Source organism: Vitis riparia, chromosome 14, assembly GCF_004353265.1.
Source record: "Vitis riparia cultivar Riparia Gloire de Montpellier isolate 1030 chromosome 14, EGFV_Vit.rip_1.0, whole genome shotgun sequence".
Classification (NCBI taxonomy): domain Eukaryota; kingdom Viridiplantae; phylum Streptophyta; class Magnoliopsida; order Vitales; family Vitaceae; genus Vitis; species Vitis riparia.
Window position 1 is genome coordinate 24,508,527 of NC_048444.1, and position 14,786 is coordinate 24,523,312.

At 33.1% G+C, this 14,786-nt stretch overlaps 2 protein-coding genes across 2 annotated transcripts; one reads left to right on the plus strand and one right to left on the minus strand.

The window, feature by feature from the left end:
• The first annotated feature begins 346 nt into the window (after positions 1–346).
• On the plus strand, positions 347–4,742 carry LOC117930263 (gibberellin receptor GID1C-like). The gene is made up of 3 exons (XM_034850829.1): positions 347–772; positions 1,670–2,647; positions 4,174–4,742. Exons 1-3 carry the CDS (start codon positions 734–736, stop codon positions 4,237–4,239), a joined length of 1,083 nt encoding a protein of 360 aa, XP_034706720.1. The 5' UTR covers positions 347–733; the 3' UTR covers positions 4,240–4,742.
• Positions 4,743–7,092: 2,350 nt separating this feature from the next.
• LOC117930563 (paramyosin-like) lies at positions 7,093–8,934 on the minus strand. The gene has a single exon (XM_034851205.1). The coding sequence runs from the start codon at positions 8,932–8,934 to the stop codon at positions 7,093–7,095; it is 1,842 nt and encodes a 613-aa protein (XP_034707096.1).
• Between the last annotated feature and the right edge of the window lie 5,852 nt (positions 8,935–14,786).

Below are 14,786 nucleotides of genomic sequence, written 5' to 3' on the forward strand. Positions count from 1 at the left end.
GAAAGGGAAAGGGGGTAAAAATGTCACTTCACCTTGGAACGGACTCCGTTTGTCCTCACGCGCCTTGGCGTCGGCCGCAAGCTCGCACTCCTTTGTCCCCCCACTTCCTCCGTTTTCCTTTGTCTCCATCTTCCCACTTTTATTTTCCCTTTTTTATTTTAAAAATAATTTCGCAGAAAATCATTTCCTATTTCTTTTTAATTAATTTATTTTTATTTATATAAAAAGGGTCCCACCTAACAGTTTCTTTCGGCCGCTCACTTTGTCGTCTCTCTCGTCTCCGTTCACCCTAGTCGTTCTTTAGCATTTGTCTCTATTCTCCTGCTATCTTGCGCCTCCCCTCTTATCCTCCACACCTCCCCCTCTCTCTCCTCTGTTTTATTGCAGGCAGATTAATAGAGATTTTTTAATCTCGGAGACACACTCTCAGAGATTAGGGTTTTGTTTTCTGTTGTTATTCTGATCCTCCTTTTTTTTTTTTTTTTTTTTCCTTTTCCGTTTTTATTTTTATTTTATTTTTAATTTTGTTTGTTGGGTGGGTTAAATAAGTGTGGCTCCTAGAGAGAGAGAGAGAGTGGAGATTTTTTGTTTGATTGTGTGGTGCTGTGTTGGGTTGTGGTTTTGGTTTGGAATTGTGGTGATGAGTCGTGAGGTGGGTAATTGTGGGAAGATCTCTGTTGGGTTTTAGGGTTTTTGGTTCTATTGAATCTTGGAGGGCCTAAAGGCCAGGTTCATGGCCGGGAGTAATGAAGTCAACCTCAGTGAGTCCAAGGTATATTGATTTTTAGTTTGTGTGTTTGTGTTGGTTTGGCGCAAGCCTGTTGTTTGGTGATCAAGTTCGCATTTTTTTGTTGTGGGTTGGTTGAATTTTGGGTATTGGGATTGTGATTCTTTTTTTTTCCTTGAAACTCGAATTTTTGGCTGGATTGAGGTTAGGTTGAGCAGCTTTGTTGGGGGATTTGGTTCGATTTGAAAATTAAATGATGGGTTGGTTTAGTTTGTTGGTTTTCCGAGTTTTGGCGATTTTGATTTTGATAAGTTGAAACTTAGTTGATTTTAGCTTGGTTTTAGGCCAGGTTCTGTTTGGGGTTTTGATACCAGATATGGATTTGTTGATGGGTTTGTTTTGCCCTTTTTGGTTCTTTGAATATGTGGCCTTCGCGGTCCTTATTTTTGTTCCTAAAAGTTGAAATTTTTGTTGCGTATGGTTTAATCAGTTTTGTTTGGGGATTTTGATCGGATTCTGAAGATCAAATTTGGACTTGCTGATGGGTTTGTTCTATCCTGTCTGTATTTTGAATTTTGGGTTTTGGGATTGTGATTTTCTCATTGAAAAGTTGAATTAGCTGATTTTCGTACGGGTTTTGAGTTCCTTTGGAATTTTGATATGATATGATTTGAAGGCTTTGATGGTTTTTTTTGGGGTTTTATATGCTGAATTTTCTTGTATATGAGCATGTCCTTATCGATTTTGTTATTTTGTCCAAGTGGTTTCTTTCGTATTTGCGTGGTTTCTGGGGCTTCTCTGTTCATGTCTTCATTTATTTTCTCATCATTTGTGGATTCATTTGAACCCTATATGCAGGGGAAGAAGTTTACCGCTTTTGGTCGGTATTGTGTGAGTTGAATTCTAAAATTTCTGAATTTTCTCCTGTTCTTCTATATACAGAGGGTGGTTCCACTAAATACATGGATTCTAATATCCAATTTCAAGCTGGCTTACAATCTTCTGCGCCGTCCTGATGGCACCTTCAATCGCCACTTGGCTGAGTTCCTTGACAGGAAAGTCCCTGCCAATGCAAACCCAGTTGAGGGGGTGTTCTCTTTTGATGTCATCATCGACCGGAGCACAAGTCTCCTTAGCCGAATCTACCGACCGGCCACAGGAGAAGAAGCTCTCCCCAGCATCATGGAGCTTGAAAAGCCGGTGACGGGTGATATTGTTCCTGTCATACTTTTCTTCCACGGTGGGAGCTTTGCACATTCCTCTGCTAATAGTGCAATATATGACACACTTTGCCGGCGCCTTGTTGGCATATGCAAGGCTGTTGTTGTGTCTGTGAATTATCGGCGAGCACCTGAAAGCCCATACCCTTGTGCCTATGATGATGGCTGGGCTGCTCTTAAGTGGGTTAACTCGAGGCCATGGCTTAAAAGTGAGGAGGACTCAAAAGTTCATATATACATGGTTGGGGATAGCTCTGGGGGCAACATTGTTCACAATGTTGCTTTGAAGGCAGTAGAATCCGGAATTGAAGTATTGGGAAATATACTACTGAACCCAATGTTTGGTGGACAAGAGAGAACTGAATCAGAAAAGCGTTTAGATGGAAAATATTTTGTCACTATCCAAGACCGGGACTGGTACTGGAGAGCTTTTCTCCCTGAAGGGGAAGATAGGGACCATGCGGCCTGTAACCCTTTTGGTCCCAATGGTAAAAGCCTTGTAGGAATGAAATTCCCCAAGAGTCTTGTTGTGGTTGCTGGGTTGGATCTTGTTCAGGATTGGCAATTGGCTTATGTTGAAGGGCTTAAGAAAGCTGGTCAAGAGGTGAAACATCTATACCTGGACAAGGCAACAATCGGCTTCTACTTGTTGCCAAACAACGACCACTTCTATACTGTCATGGATGAGATAAGTGACTTTGTGAGTTCTAACTGTTAATAGACTTAACTTTACGGACAGGCAGCCATACATAACAGAAGGTTGACATTTCACTCGGGGTTATATTTCTCCTGAAGGGGTTGTTTGCAGTTGATAAGCTTGTGTAGTATTACTACTTACTGTTTTCTTGATCATTGCGATGTTAAGATTCTGCTCCCCAATGGGGTCTGGTTCTTCTTGGTATAGAGATGACTGGGCTTGGCTGTTGGGAGTAGAAGGCTTGGTTCAGCATCTAGCTGGATTAGGATCTTGTGTCTTTGGGACATCCACATCCAAGTGGCATGACTGCGGGTGTTATGGTTTGATGAAGGCTCTTGTGGCAGCATGAGCCGCCGGTTGACTAAGTTTAGCAAACCCACCAAATCTAAGATTACCCCTCTGACTTCCGGCCATAAGGAGAGGAAGACAGGCACATGCGGGTAATCGTTTGGTGGCCGATCAATTGGGGTCGGTGCCTGGCTAATGTTATATAGCTAATTTTAAGACGTGGATGAGAAACCTTCCATGATATTGTGAACCTGTATGTTTATACATATGTTCTAGAATTTATATAAAGATGTTTGCTTATCTGTTGTTCACATCTTTCCCTCTATTGCTGTTTCTGCTTCATTTTTTCTTTTAAGGAAAAACAGATTCATTTTAGAAAGGCTGCTTGAAATCAGACTTACTGTGTTCTATTTGGAGGCTTACAGTCAAATATACCTGACTTTTATGTTGAATGATTCTGTAAATACTTTTTTCCAACTGCTTCTTTTTGGTTTAGAATTGCTGAGAGATTCAAATTGTTACAGAATGGACATGTTTTATGTTAATAGCTGGTTTCTAGTAATTTTTTAGTGTTAAAAGGAGTGAAGTCTGAAACTTGGAACGCTGCAAGACAGCTTAGACTTTGGAACCATTCCTTCTATAAAATGAAAGCTTTGGTGATTGATAAAATTTCCAGGATTTGTATGCTGGACCTCTTGTTTGAAGTTTGTCCTGCATTTCCTTGAATCAACTGCCTAGATATGTGTGTAGAAGTTGTCTTGTATCCCTGAAATAAGAGTGAATGGTGGATATGATCATAAGATGCACAATGATAGGAATGGCTTATGGTAGCTAGGAAAGGGAACCCTTGTGCTAGTTTGCCCAGCTTTTTGGCTGCCCATTGGCTTAACTTTCTGCATAAGTAGGCGGTCTTTGCCAAATTAAAGAGGTTTCGGTTACCACAAAAGCATTTAATTGAGATTTTAGTTCATAAATGATGTTTATGTGTCTCAACTAGTTGAGATAAGGCTTTTTTAATTGATAGATACGTGTGCAATCCATCAATTGAATTTGCCCAAAAACTTCCCAGTAAAAGCCATTAGACAATACATCTACTAACTGAATGTCCTAAACAAGTTTGAATCAAAACCCCAAAACAAAGGAGGGTGTGGTCAATATCTTGCAATGAATGATTGGAGGCAAATTCATATCTCTGCAAATTTTGCCATCTTTTGAGATTGATGTGATTCATTCTTTGTCAGATGTTGAAGATGATAAGTTGGGAGAGATTGGCAATGGAGACAAATGCAAAAATTGGCTTGTTTTGAAGGCACTTATTGGTGGTTGGAGTTTTGGATGGTATTGAGAAGGGACCACATTGAGAAGCCTCAGACAGAGCTTTGAAGCTGCTGGTATTTGCTTTCGAAGAATATTAAAATGGTAAGGAACAGCTAAGCTTTGGACAGAGACATGCAGTCCTCTTTAATTGACTTTCCATGCCCAAATTTGAATATGATAGAAACAAGAAACTGGGTTTGTTTGATTTGAAGGTTTATTATGTTTTGCCGTATTATTTTAGTTCTTTCCTTTTCCTTGCCCCCCCTTTTTTTTTGGACCTTAATTAGCTGGTTCAAGGTCACACTGCTATGCAACATGTCCATGGAAAGTCACTGTCATCAAATGAGTTTTCCTTTGTTTATTGTTGGGCAAATCTGAACTTGGGTACAATGTCCAAGTTGGCTACCAATGGGACTTTAACATTGAGATCTGGGCTTGGGCTGGGGCCTTTGGCACCAATCCCATGTCAAAGATTGATCTGAATTTACTTCAATAGCTTCATTTATTTATTCATTTTCAATAATATTTGGAATAGTTGTGGTTCAAGAAAGTGAATCTACCTGAAGAAACTCATGAGTGGGGACAGAGATGCAAGTTTGAAGAAGGATTGGGTTTTGAAGAAAAAAAGGGGACAAAAGCAGCATTTTGAAGTCAAAACATTTCATTATTTAAAGGTCTTCCTGTCGTAAGGTTCTCCAACATATATGAATACTAAATGCATGAAAGATGGAAGTTCCCTTGTGTAATTTCAGTAACTGCAGAAGAGTCACATGGTGCCAAGTTGTTAACTTCAAAATGGTTCAAGCATCTAAATTCAAACATGAGGAGAAGCAGCACATGGTATGGATTAGATGCCTTTGAAAATGGAGGGGAGGAATCTAGTCTCATTGTTTTCAGAGGAATGAACTCTAAATGATCTATTTTCTTAACTACTATTAAGGGCATGTTTGGTTGATGTTTTCAAAAATTGTTTTCTGTTCTAAAAAATAAAAAAACACTGAAAACTCGCTTGGCAAAGGAGTATTAAGTTGTTTTCTGTGTTCTTGGTGTTTTCAAATACCCCGATTTTTAGAGAACATCTGAAACGAATGAGCTGCTCTGGTGTGGGCAATTGTTATCCATTCTGCTCTCTCTCCTCTACAGGCACCTTTTTGTTTTTCCTTGTGATGGAGTGGGGAAGATTATCCCTATTAGGATATGAGAAAACATAGGAAATGAAGCAAATCAAGAAAATCCAAAACTCACCATATCTTCTTCCAAACAACCCATAACAAAAACCTCAAAATTCTCCCACCCTCAATTTTCTCAACAACCAAACATGATGATACCTAAAAAAAATATTGAAGAAAAAAAACTGGAAAAAAAAAACAAGAGTAATAACAAAAAAACAGAGTAAATCAAATAACCGATTTTTTTATGTGAGAATTTAGAAATTCTGGAAACTCCACCCTGTTGATTCCATTTATTTTTATATTTTTCCCTTTGCAGTTGAATTTCTTTAGATTTTAATGAGGAGGCTGTAGTTGTGGGACCGTGGGAGTACGTGGAGTGTTGGGAGAGAAAGTAGAGAGAGAGAGATCTTTCATGGGCATGGGCATGGCATGATGGTGTTGTTGAAGAAATATATTAAAACTATCAAACAAATGGATTTTCATCTAACCTTCTTGTATATAAAATTTGGGTTGCCTTGTTGAAAGGTGTATTTCATACGGTACTACAAGTATTTCCTTTTCATACAAGTATTCTAAAAAATTATTTTTATCAACTCAATCAAATATGTTTTTTTTCTTTTTTTTAGCTTTTAATAACAAAAATTATTCTTTGGAATTCAATTTCTAAACGTATTTTTATTTTTGAAAACATACAAAATTATTCTTAAAAACTGTTTTTCAGAACAACTTTTAAAAACACTTCCCAAACAAACCCTAATTGTTAATACTATTTATTGGTGCAATTTTTGCTTCAACATCCGTTGCATATGTTGCAACTTGGGCAACCTGACTTTGATCGGTCTTGGACAATCGTTTTAACATTTGAGTTGGGTTTGGATTAACTTTTTTCAATTTCAACTTAATTTAATTTGGGTTTGGGCAAATGCTTGTGTAACTCAAAGCTAATTTAATATTTTTTTATAATGTTAGAAAAATACATAAAATTATATCATGTACTTTTTCATAATGTTAGACATACATAAATTTAAAGCTTAAAAAATTGAAATTGAGTAGGACTTGAAATAAGTACATTTGATTGAAGTTTGAATTTGATTTAGATTAATTGTTTCTTAATTTGGATTGAACTTAAATCCAGTGAATTATAACTGAATCAATACTACTAAAATATGTGAAATAATTTACTTTATTATTTTAAAATATTAAAAATTTATTTATTTCTCTCTCTCTCTCTTTTTTTTTTGGTGTAGAATGTTTGAATTGTAACATTGATCAAATTCAGAACAACCTAATGCATCATTAGTTTAAACTTGGCAAAAGAATTGGAGTTCATCTTCACATTAATCAGTTTCATCTTCCTCCATTTTCCCTGATTTTCTCACTCATTTTCTCCCTTAACAAGGCTGGTTGGAGACTAGTAAAATAGAAGAGCACAGGATAAATTGAATGGAAGACAGATGATGATGGATTCTTCATGTTAAGGAAAGAACTATTAAAACTTGATGTGTTGTTGTGAATCCTGTGATTCTAGCATTGGTTACATCATCTTCAATAGATAGAAAACTAAAAACAACCAAGATGGCATCATTCTGCCAGGTTAAAAGAGACTGTTAATTCTAGAATTCATAGCAACTTGACCTTATCAGCAACAAGCTCATGGGAAAAATGAACTCATCAGTGGCCTTTAGCAACATATGCAAAAGATGCTGCAGCAAAAATTGTTGTGGCAGATGACACCAAGGTCCAGAAATTCCTCTTCTTGTGTGCCTCAGCCAGAGTCTTCTGCAGAGTCTCCACTTGCCTCTTCATGTCTTCTACCTCGGTCTCTCTGCTTCTGAAAGCATTCTTTATGGCTTCTAGCTGTGCTGCAAATGGCTGAGTTTCTTCTTTGGTGTTTTGCTCATAAACACCCTCTTCTTGCTTTCCATTATTTTCATCTTTGGATGGACAAACCAGGGCTCCGGTGTTCTTCAACATGGCTAAGGCCAGTTCTGAATTAGCAAGCATTGATTCAACTTTACCCCGCATATCATCGATTCCTTGTTGAGCCTCCACAAGGTTCTTCTCTGCTGAAGCCTTTTCGCCCTTCAACATTTCATAGAGGCTCTGCAACTCTTTCTTTTCTCCAATGAGCTTCTCATGGTCCCTCTTCATCTGCTCCAGCTCTTTCAAGGTTTCTTCAGTATTCTTCTCCATTTCCACAACTTTTGTCCTCAGGTTGTCTCCGCTCTTTTTCTCCTCAGCAAGGCCCTTCTTCACATCATCTCTCTCTACTGTAATCTGATTCAATGCATCTCTATAGTGGGTAGCTTCAGATTGCAATTGCTTGTTCTTCTCTGCAATCTCTCCAAATTTCTTTTCCAATTTGGAAAGAACATCCACGAGCTCACGCACGTCCTTCTGCAACTCAACAATTTCACTCTCCTGTTTAAATTTCACCTCCTCAATCGCATTTTTCTCACTAAGTATCTCCTCCACCTTTTGCTTCTGAACCTCTAGTTGCTTCTGAGCGTCCTCCAGACTCTTCATGGTGGAAACCTTTTCCCCCATTAAACTTTCCAAGCGTTTTTCCATCTCGTTTTTCTCTGAGATCAGTGTATTGCTCTCCATTTCCATCTTCTCTTGCTTCTCTTTAGCCTCAACTAGATTCTTCTCCAATTCACAAACTTTGATCCGCAAATCCTCTTGCTCCTTCAGCAGAGCACATCTGTTCTCATTGAGTTCACCCACTTCCTTCTTCAACTCATTTATCAACACCATTTGGGTACTTCTCTCCTTCTCAATCCCCTCTTTATCACTAACAATGGCCTCAATCTTAGCCTTCAAATCATTATTCAACCTCACTGATTCAGCCAACCTCCTCTCGACCAAATCTTTATCAATTTTCAGGGACTCGATGCTTTCATCTTTCTTCTCTTTTTCTTCTATCAGTGCCTCACATTCCATTTGCAGTACACTCACCTTCTCTTCAGTCTTTTTTTCTCTCCCCTCCATTTCAACCACTTTCAACCTCAACCTATTTGCCTCCTCAGCCCAAAAATCTCTCTCACTCCTCATTCCATCCCTCTCACCACTGACATGATCTAGTAATAGCCTCTGTTTTTCCAGATTGCCCACAACCTCATTGACCTTTTCCTTCAACACCTCAATCTCACTCTTCACCTTCTCACCCTCTTCTCTCCTCAAATCATCAATCTGGGTCTCAACAAAGAGACCCATTACGCTCTTCTCCAACTCCAACCCCATTGTCTGCTCCCTCAGCTGCTTCAACTCATCGTCCAAGATCTTCTTCTCCATCGCAAACCGAGACAACTCAGACTCCAAAGCCTCTCTGGACTGCTGCAGAGACTCCACCTGTTGACGACGCTCAAAGGTCTCTTTGAGGAGCAGAGAGTTGAGGGACTTGAGGTTTTGGAGTTTCTCAGAAGGGTCCTCCATGGGCGTGGTATCGTGGTCGGTCGGGTCTTGGTGTTGTTGGGTTGTCTTGTCTTGGTTGTTCGCCTTCTTCTTGGCCATTATGCGGATTGGGGATGAGAGGCTTAGGGTTTCTGTACGGTTTATATGGCTGAGAATGGAGATAACAGCGTAGAAACAATCCAGAGGTTTATCAAGGGTTTATATTGCGGAAGAATATAATGCTGCAGAAACCATTTCTCACATCCATCCAATATTTTGCCACGTGGCTCATGAAAGGAAATTACACCACTACCACTATTGTATTTTTGAATTTTGAATAAAAATATTTAAAAAACGCCTACTACTGTAATTTTGTTTCAATACTCATAATTATTTTTTTAAATAACCTGAATATTATAATATAAATGGAGGGGGTTGAAGGGGCAGAAGATAACGGGAAGAATTGACACGGTCATTTTCAAATTCAAATTTTTGGCTCAAAGTTTGAGGAGTTCATGGGGAACCCCAACAACTGTTGGTAGATCACCTAGAGTTTTGACTCAAAATAGTGCTTTTTAAAAAAAAAAATCCAAAAAATAAAATTATTTTGAAAATAATGCCCGATCTAATGCGTCTGTGCCACATAAGCTGCCACGTCATAAAACCGTAGTTGGTGACTACGGTTTTATTTTTCTAAAGTGGTTAGAAACCGTAGTTACCGACCACGGTTTTAACTTTAAGTTTAAAGCCGTAGTTGGTGACTACGGCTTTGACTTTTTTTAAAAATGGTCAAAGCCGTAGTCACCAACTGCGGTTTTAACTTTATATATAACTTTAATTTTTTTAATAAAAATATTATATTATTTTGATTTTAAATATACTTATTTTATTATTTTAAAAATAATAATATATGAAATTAAATAATTGATATTTTTAATTTGATATAAATATATTTTTAAATTTTATTAAAATAATATACTCTATATTTAATATAAATATATTTAGTTAATTATATTTAAATATAAATAAAATATAATAAATTATGAAAGCCTATTAAAAAACAAATAATATAAATTATTATATTAATTAATAATTTTTTATATACTATATGTAAGTGGTATATAATGTCACATGTATATAAGTTAAATTAAGTTTAAAATTTATCATATTTTAATTTAAGTTCATAATATTATATCGATATGATAATAATTTATTTATATATTTAAATAAATATGCTAAATTTTAAACTTAAATTAAACTTTTATATTTATATATATATATCTGTGTGTGATATTATCTACTACTTACATATAATATATAAAAAAATTATTAATTAATATCATAATTTATATTATTTTTTTCTCCAAATAGGCATTTATAATTTATTTATTTTAAATAAACATAATTTATTATATTATATTTATATTTAATTTTAATTAAATAATTATATTTATATTAAATATAGTGTCAATTGTTTTAATAAAATTTATTTATATATTTAAATAAAAATGTGATAAATTTTAAACTTAAATTAAACTTTTATATATATAATGTATGTGTGAGGTATTATATACCACTTATATATAATATATAAAAAATTATTAATTAATATAATAATTTATATTACTTTTTTATTTTTCTAAATAGGCATTTATAATTTATTTATTTTAAATAAATATAATTTATTATATTTTATTTTAATTAATTAATTATATTTATATTAAATATAGTGCCTATTATTTTAATAAAATTTAAAAATATATTTTTATATCAAATTAAAAATATCAATTATTTAATTTCGTATATTATTATTTTTAAAATAATGAAATAAGTATATTTAAAATCAAAATAATATAATATTTTTATTAAAAAAATTAAAGTTATATATAAATATATATAAAGTTAAAACCGCAGTTAGTGACTACAGTTTTGACCATTTTAAAAAAAAGTCAAAGCCGTAGTCACCAACTACGGCTTTAAACTTAAAGTTAAAACCGTGGTTGGTAACTACGGTTTCTAACCACTTTAAAAAAATAAAACCGTAGTCACCGACTACGGTTTTATGACGTGGCAGCTTATGTGGCACAGACGCATTAGATTGGGCATTATTTTCAAAACAACTTTATTTTTTGGATTTTTTTTTTAAAAAGCATTATTTTGGGTCAAAGCTCAGATCACCTATCGTCCACGTCACTGCCGTTTATTGGCTTACAAAATGCATTTCAAATGAAATTCAGTGCATTTGTATTCATTTGCATTCAATTTCTGTTATGTGGGAGTGTTTCCTATAGATGTAAATTTAAAAGAATTTGACCGTCATTTTGAGACTCTTTGGAAAATAGCAAAAATGTTAAAAGAAAATATATATTTTTTTAATATTTGAATTTTTTCAAAATGGGTGAAAAAAAAAAATATTAAGAAAAGGAGAGAGCCAGTCTTGTCAAAAGATTTCTTCTCATAAGGGAATAATTTTATAACTTTTCCTTGTTTTTTTTTCTTTTCTTATATTTTTTTTCTCCATTTTCTTTGGCTCAATCTCTATAGAAACTAGTATGTAAGCAAAAATTGAACTTGAATTAAAAAAAAAAATGTGAGTCTATCTTGGTTTCATTTTTTTTTCTATTTCCTGATATTATTCTATAACCGCTTCTTAATTTATTCACTAACTAATTATTTTTATCATAATTTTTTTCTTACTAAAAATTTCTGATTACTTCTATTTTTGAAAAAAATGAGGTATTTTGTAAAATTTAGAAAATATTTTTTTAAAAATAAAAAATTATTTATAATGTTTTCTCAAAAAAAAAAAATATATTTGATAAGTAATTTTCATAAAAACACTTTTAGAGAAATATTTTTATAAAAAATGCTTTGAGTAAAAACAATACTAAACATATGTTGAAATTGATTTTAATTAGCATGTTGAGAAATGGTAATTTTTATGGGACGGTTATGTTTTGGACCTAGTTGGGTCCAAGAATTAAGATTTGGTCTATATAAGTTCACTACTTAAACCCAAGACCTAGAGAAAGTGTGAAAATTGAGAAGAAAGATATAAATTTTTTATCTTTTCAAAATGACATTTATTGACTATGAAAAAAAGAGAGTAAAAAAACATTACTTTAAATTTTATTCCTTTTGTAAACCTCAATAAAATTTAATTTAATTTAGTGATTTGGAAAAAAAATACACCATTTTCCAAAAAAATAAAAATAAATTATTATTTAAAAATCAAACATCTGGAAAAATATATATTTTTTAAAATTATGTATGTAAAAAATATATCAAAATTATTTTTTTAACATGATATATTTGTAGAATATATTTTTTTAAAAAAAATTTAGTTTTCTAAAAATAATAAATTTTCAGAATAATTATTAAAAAAAAATAAGATAAAAAGTTTGTCAAATATTGTAGTAGAAAATACTTAAAATAGTTTTGTAGGGTATATTGATTTTTTAATATTTTATATCATTTCCATCAATTATGCAATTTTTATGAACCAAATCTTAATTTTCGGGCTCAGTTGGTCTAAAACACAATTGTCCCGGTTTTTATTTATATTCATTGATACAACAACATTTATGACAATATGAATATTATGTCAATATTCAATCCCTTGTATACCAATATAAAAAGTGCGTATATTAAATAAAAAAATTATGTAAATGTAAGTTTTAAATCAATGTAAGGATACCCACATCTTCTTCAAGAGCATGTACAAATAACTAGCCCTTTTATAGATATTTCAGATGTAAAGAATCATAAGTTATTAGAAAAAGTTCAACGTGGGGTTGAAGTAAGTCATTTTTAGCAAATATTCAATTGATAATCTAGATTATATTTAAGGACAAAAAACTACTGTATCACTCCTAATAGAACATGTTTGAAATGTAAATAAATGAGTTAGGGGTGAGTTTGAGATTTTTCTTAAAAACTCGAGAAGAGTTTAAATATTGTCTTGTCCAACCTCACCCTATATATAAAATTAATTTAATTTAATTTTTACTTTCCTGTTTTTAAATAGGTGAAATCACGTACAAGTGCACTATTTGAAAAATATAGATAAATTGAGAAGTGGAATGGGGAAGGATTGACTTCCCTAAGGAAAAAACATAGGAATGGAAATGTGAAAGTTGAGTGTGGTTTTGGAATCATGATTTGAGAATTATTTTTCTCAAAATGTATTATTTTATGAAACCTGCTCTTTTTTTTTTTTTTTTTTTTTTTTCGGGTTCTCAACTCATTCATATTTTAATAATGCACCTTTACATGATTCCCCATTTTTTAATATAATAATAATGATAATATAATAGTTATAAAAATTATAATATTTTAATTATTTATAAAATATATTTATTTTAATACAATTAAAAATAAATTTTAATTTAAAAAAAAAGAAGAGAAATAAGGCGAGGTGGGGGACCTACCTCGCCCTATCTCACTTAATTTTTTTTTAAATGAAACGAGAATGAGAATTATTTTGAATAAAATGGATGGAGTTAGGATGAGGGCAACCTATCTCAAACCCGCCTGTTGTCATCCCTTGATGTATCTTCTATTTTTAAAACAAAGAGTATAATAACTATTTTAATTAAGCATAAAAATACTTGAATTTTGCTCCTATATAACTTAAAATTTTCAAATAAATGTTAATTATTTATATTTAATTAAAATTTACCTTACTTTTTTTTAGAGTATCTTCTATGTTTTAGAATACCAAGATAAAACAATCAAGTCCTTTAACTTGATTAATTATAATTATTTTTTTCAACTTAATCTTCCACTATTTTTCTAATATTGAAAAGTTCTAATTTGAGACCTGAATACTTGTATTTTTAATGCAATAATTATATATTTGGTCATATAATTAATGTTACATAGGATATGTATATTCTATGATATTATATCTCATTGGATCGAAAAAAACATATGTTAAAATATGATTTTAAATGAGATATGATATATTTGGATATGCATATCCTATGTGTTAGGATTTTTAGGCTAATCCAACTTATGGTAATCACCCTAGAGGGGGGGTGAATAGGGTGATGGTCTCTTTTTACAAATTTAAACAAATGAATGCAAGAGACAATTATATGCAATTATATAATAATCAAAATATAGACAATTGCATATAAATTAAAGAGTAAGGAAGAGAGAATGCAAACACAAGAGTTTATAGTGGTTCGGCGCAACCCGACCTACATCCACTCTCCTCTAGCTTCAATCTCAAGCTTGAAGTTTCACTAATCCAAGGCTTCCAAACCAAGCCTTCAAGCAATACAATTGGATTATGGTTCCAATTCACCTTCTTGGACTTTTGGCTCCAAGCACCCTTTATACTTCTCAAGAGATATCCCTCTCTTGAACAACTTCCTCTCAAGGATTTACAAATAAAAGATCTCACAAAAATCCTAGTACAAGAACTTTAAGCTCAAATGATACAAGAAAAAATAGGATTGAATGGTGCACTAAAAATATGCAAGTTTTGAAATAATGGTGCACTAAAAAATACTCTTTCCAAGGCTCAAATATAATCAAGAAAGATTTGGGAAGGTTAAACTTTTTAAACAATGAAGATTGAAGCCTTTTTATAGAAGAGAAAAACCAAACTAGCCGTTAGCATTAAATGCTTGGCAGGTGACCGTTAACCTCAACCAGACCTTGACTGGGAAGAGAATTAACTCGACCGGGAAGAGAAGGCTACTGGGAGAGAAAGAAACTTTTTTGGCCTCCCTCGACCGGTTCCTCAACCGGTTGAACCGGTTGAGCCATTTTTTGGCTCAACACCCAACATTTTTCAACTTAAAACCTTTTAACATAAGTTTGAAAATCATTTAACACAAGGTTTTAGTTGAAAACATGAAATCATCAAATTCTAAAGATATTTAAAACAATATTACTCTTGAATGATTTTGGTGCATAAATAAAGAATGAAATGCATGAAAATCCTAGTGCACCAACAACCT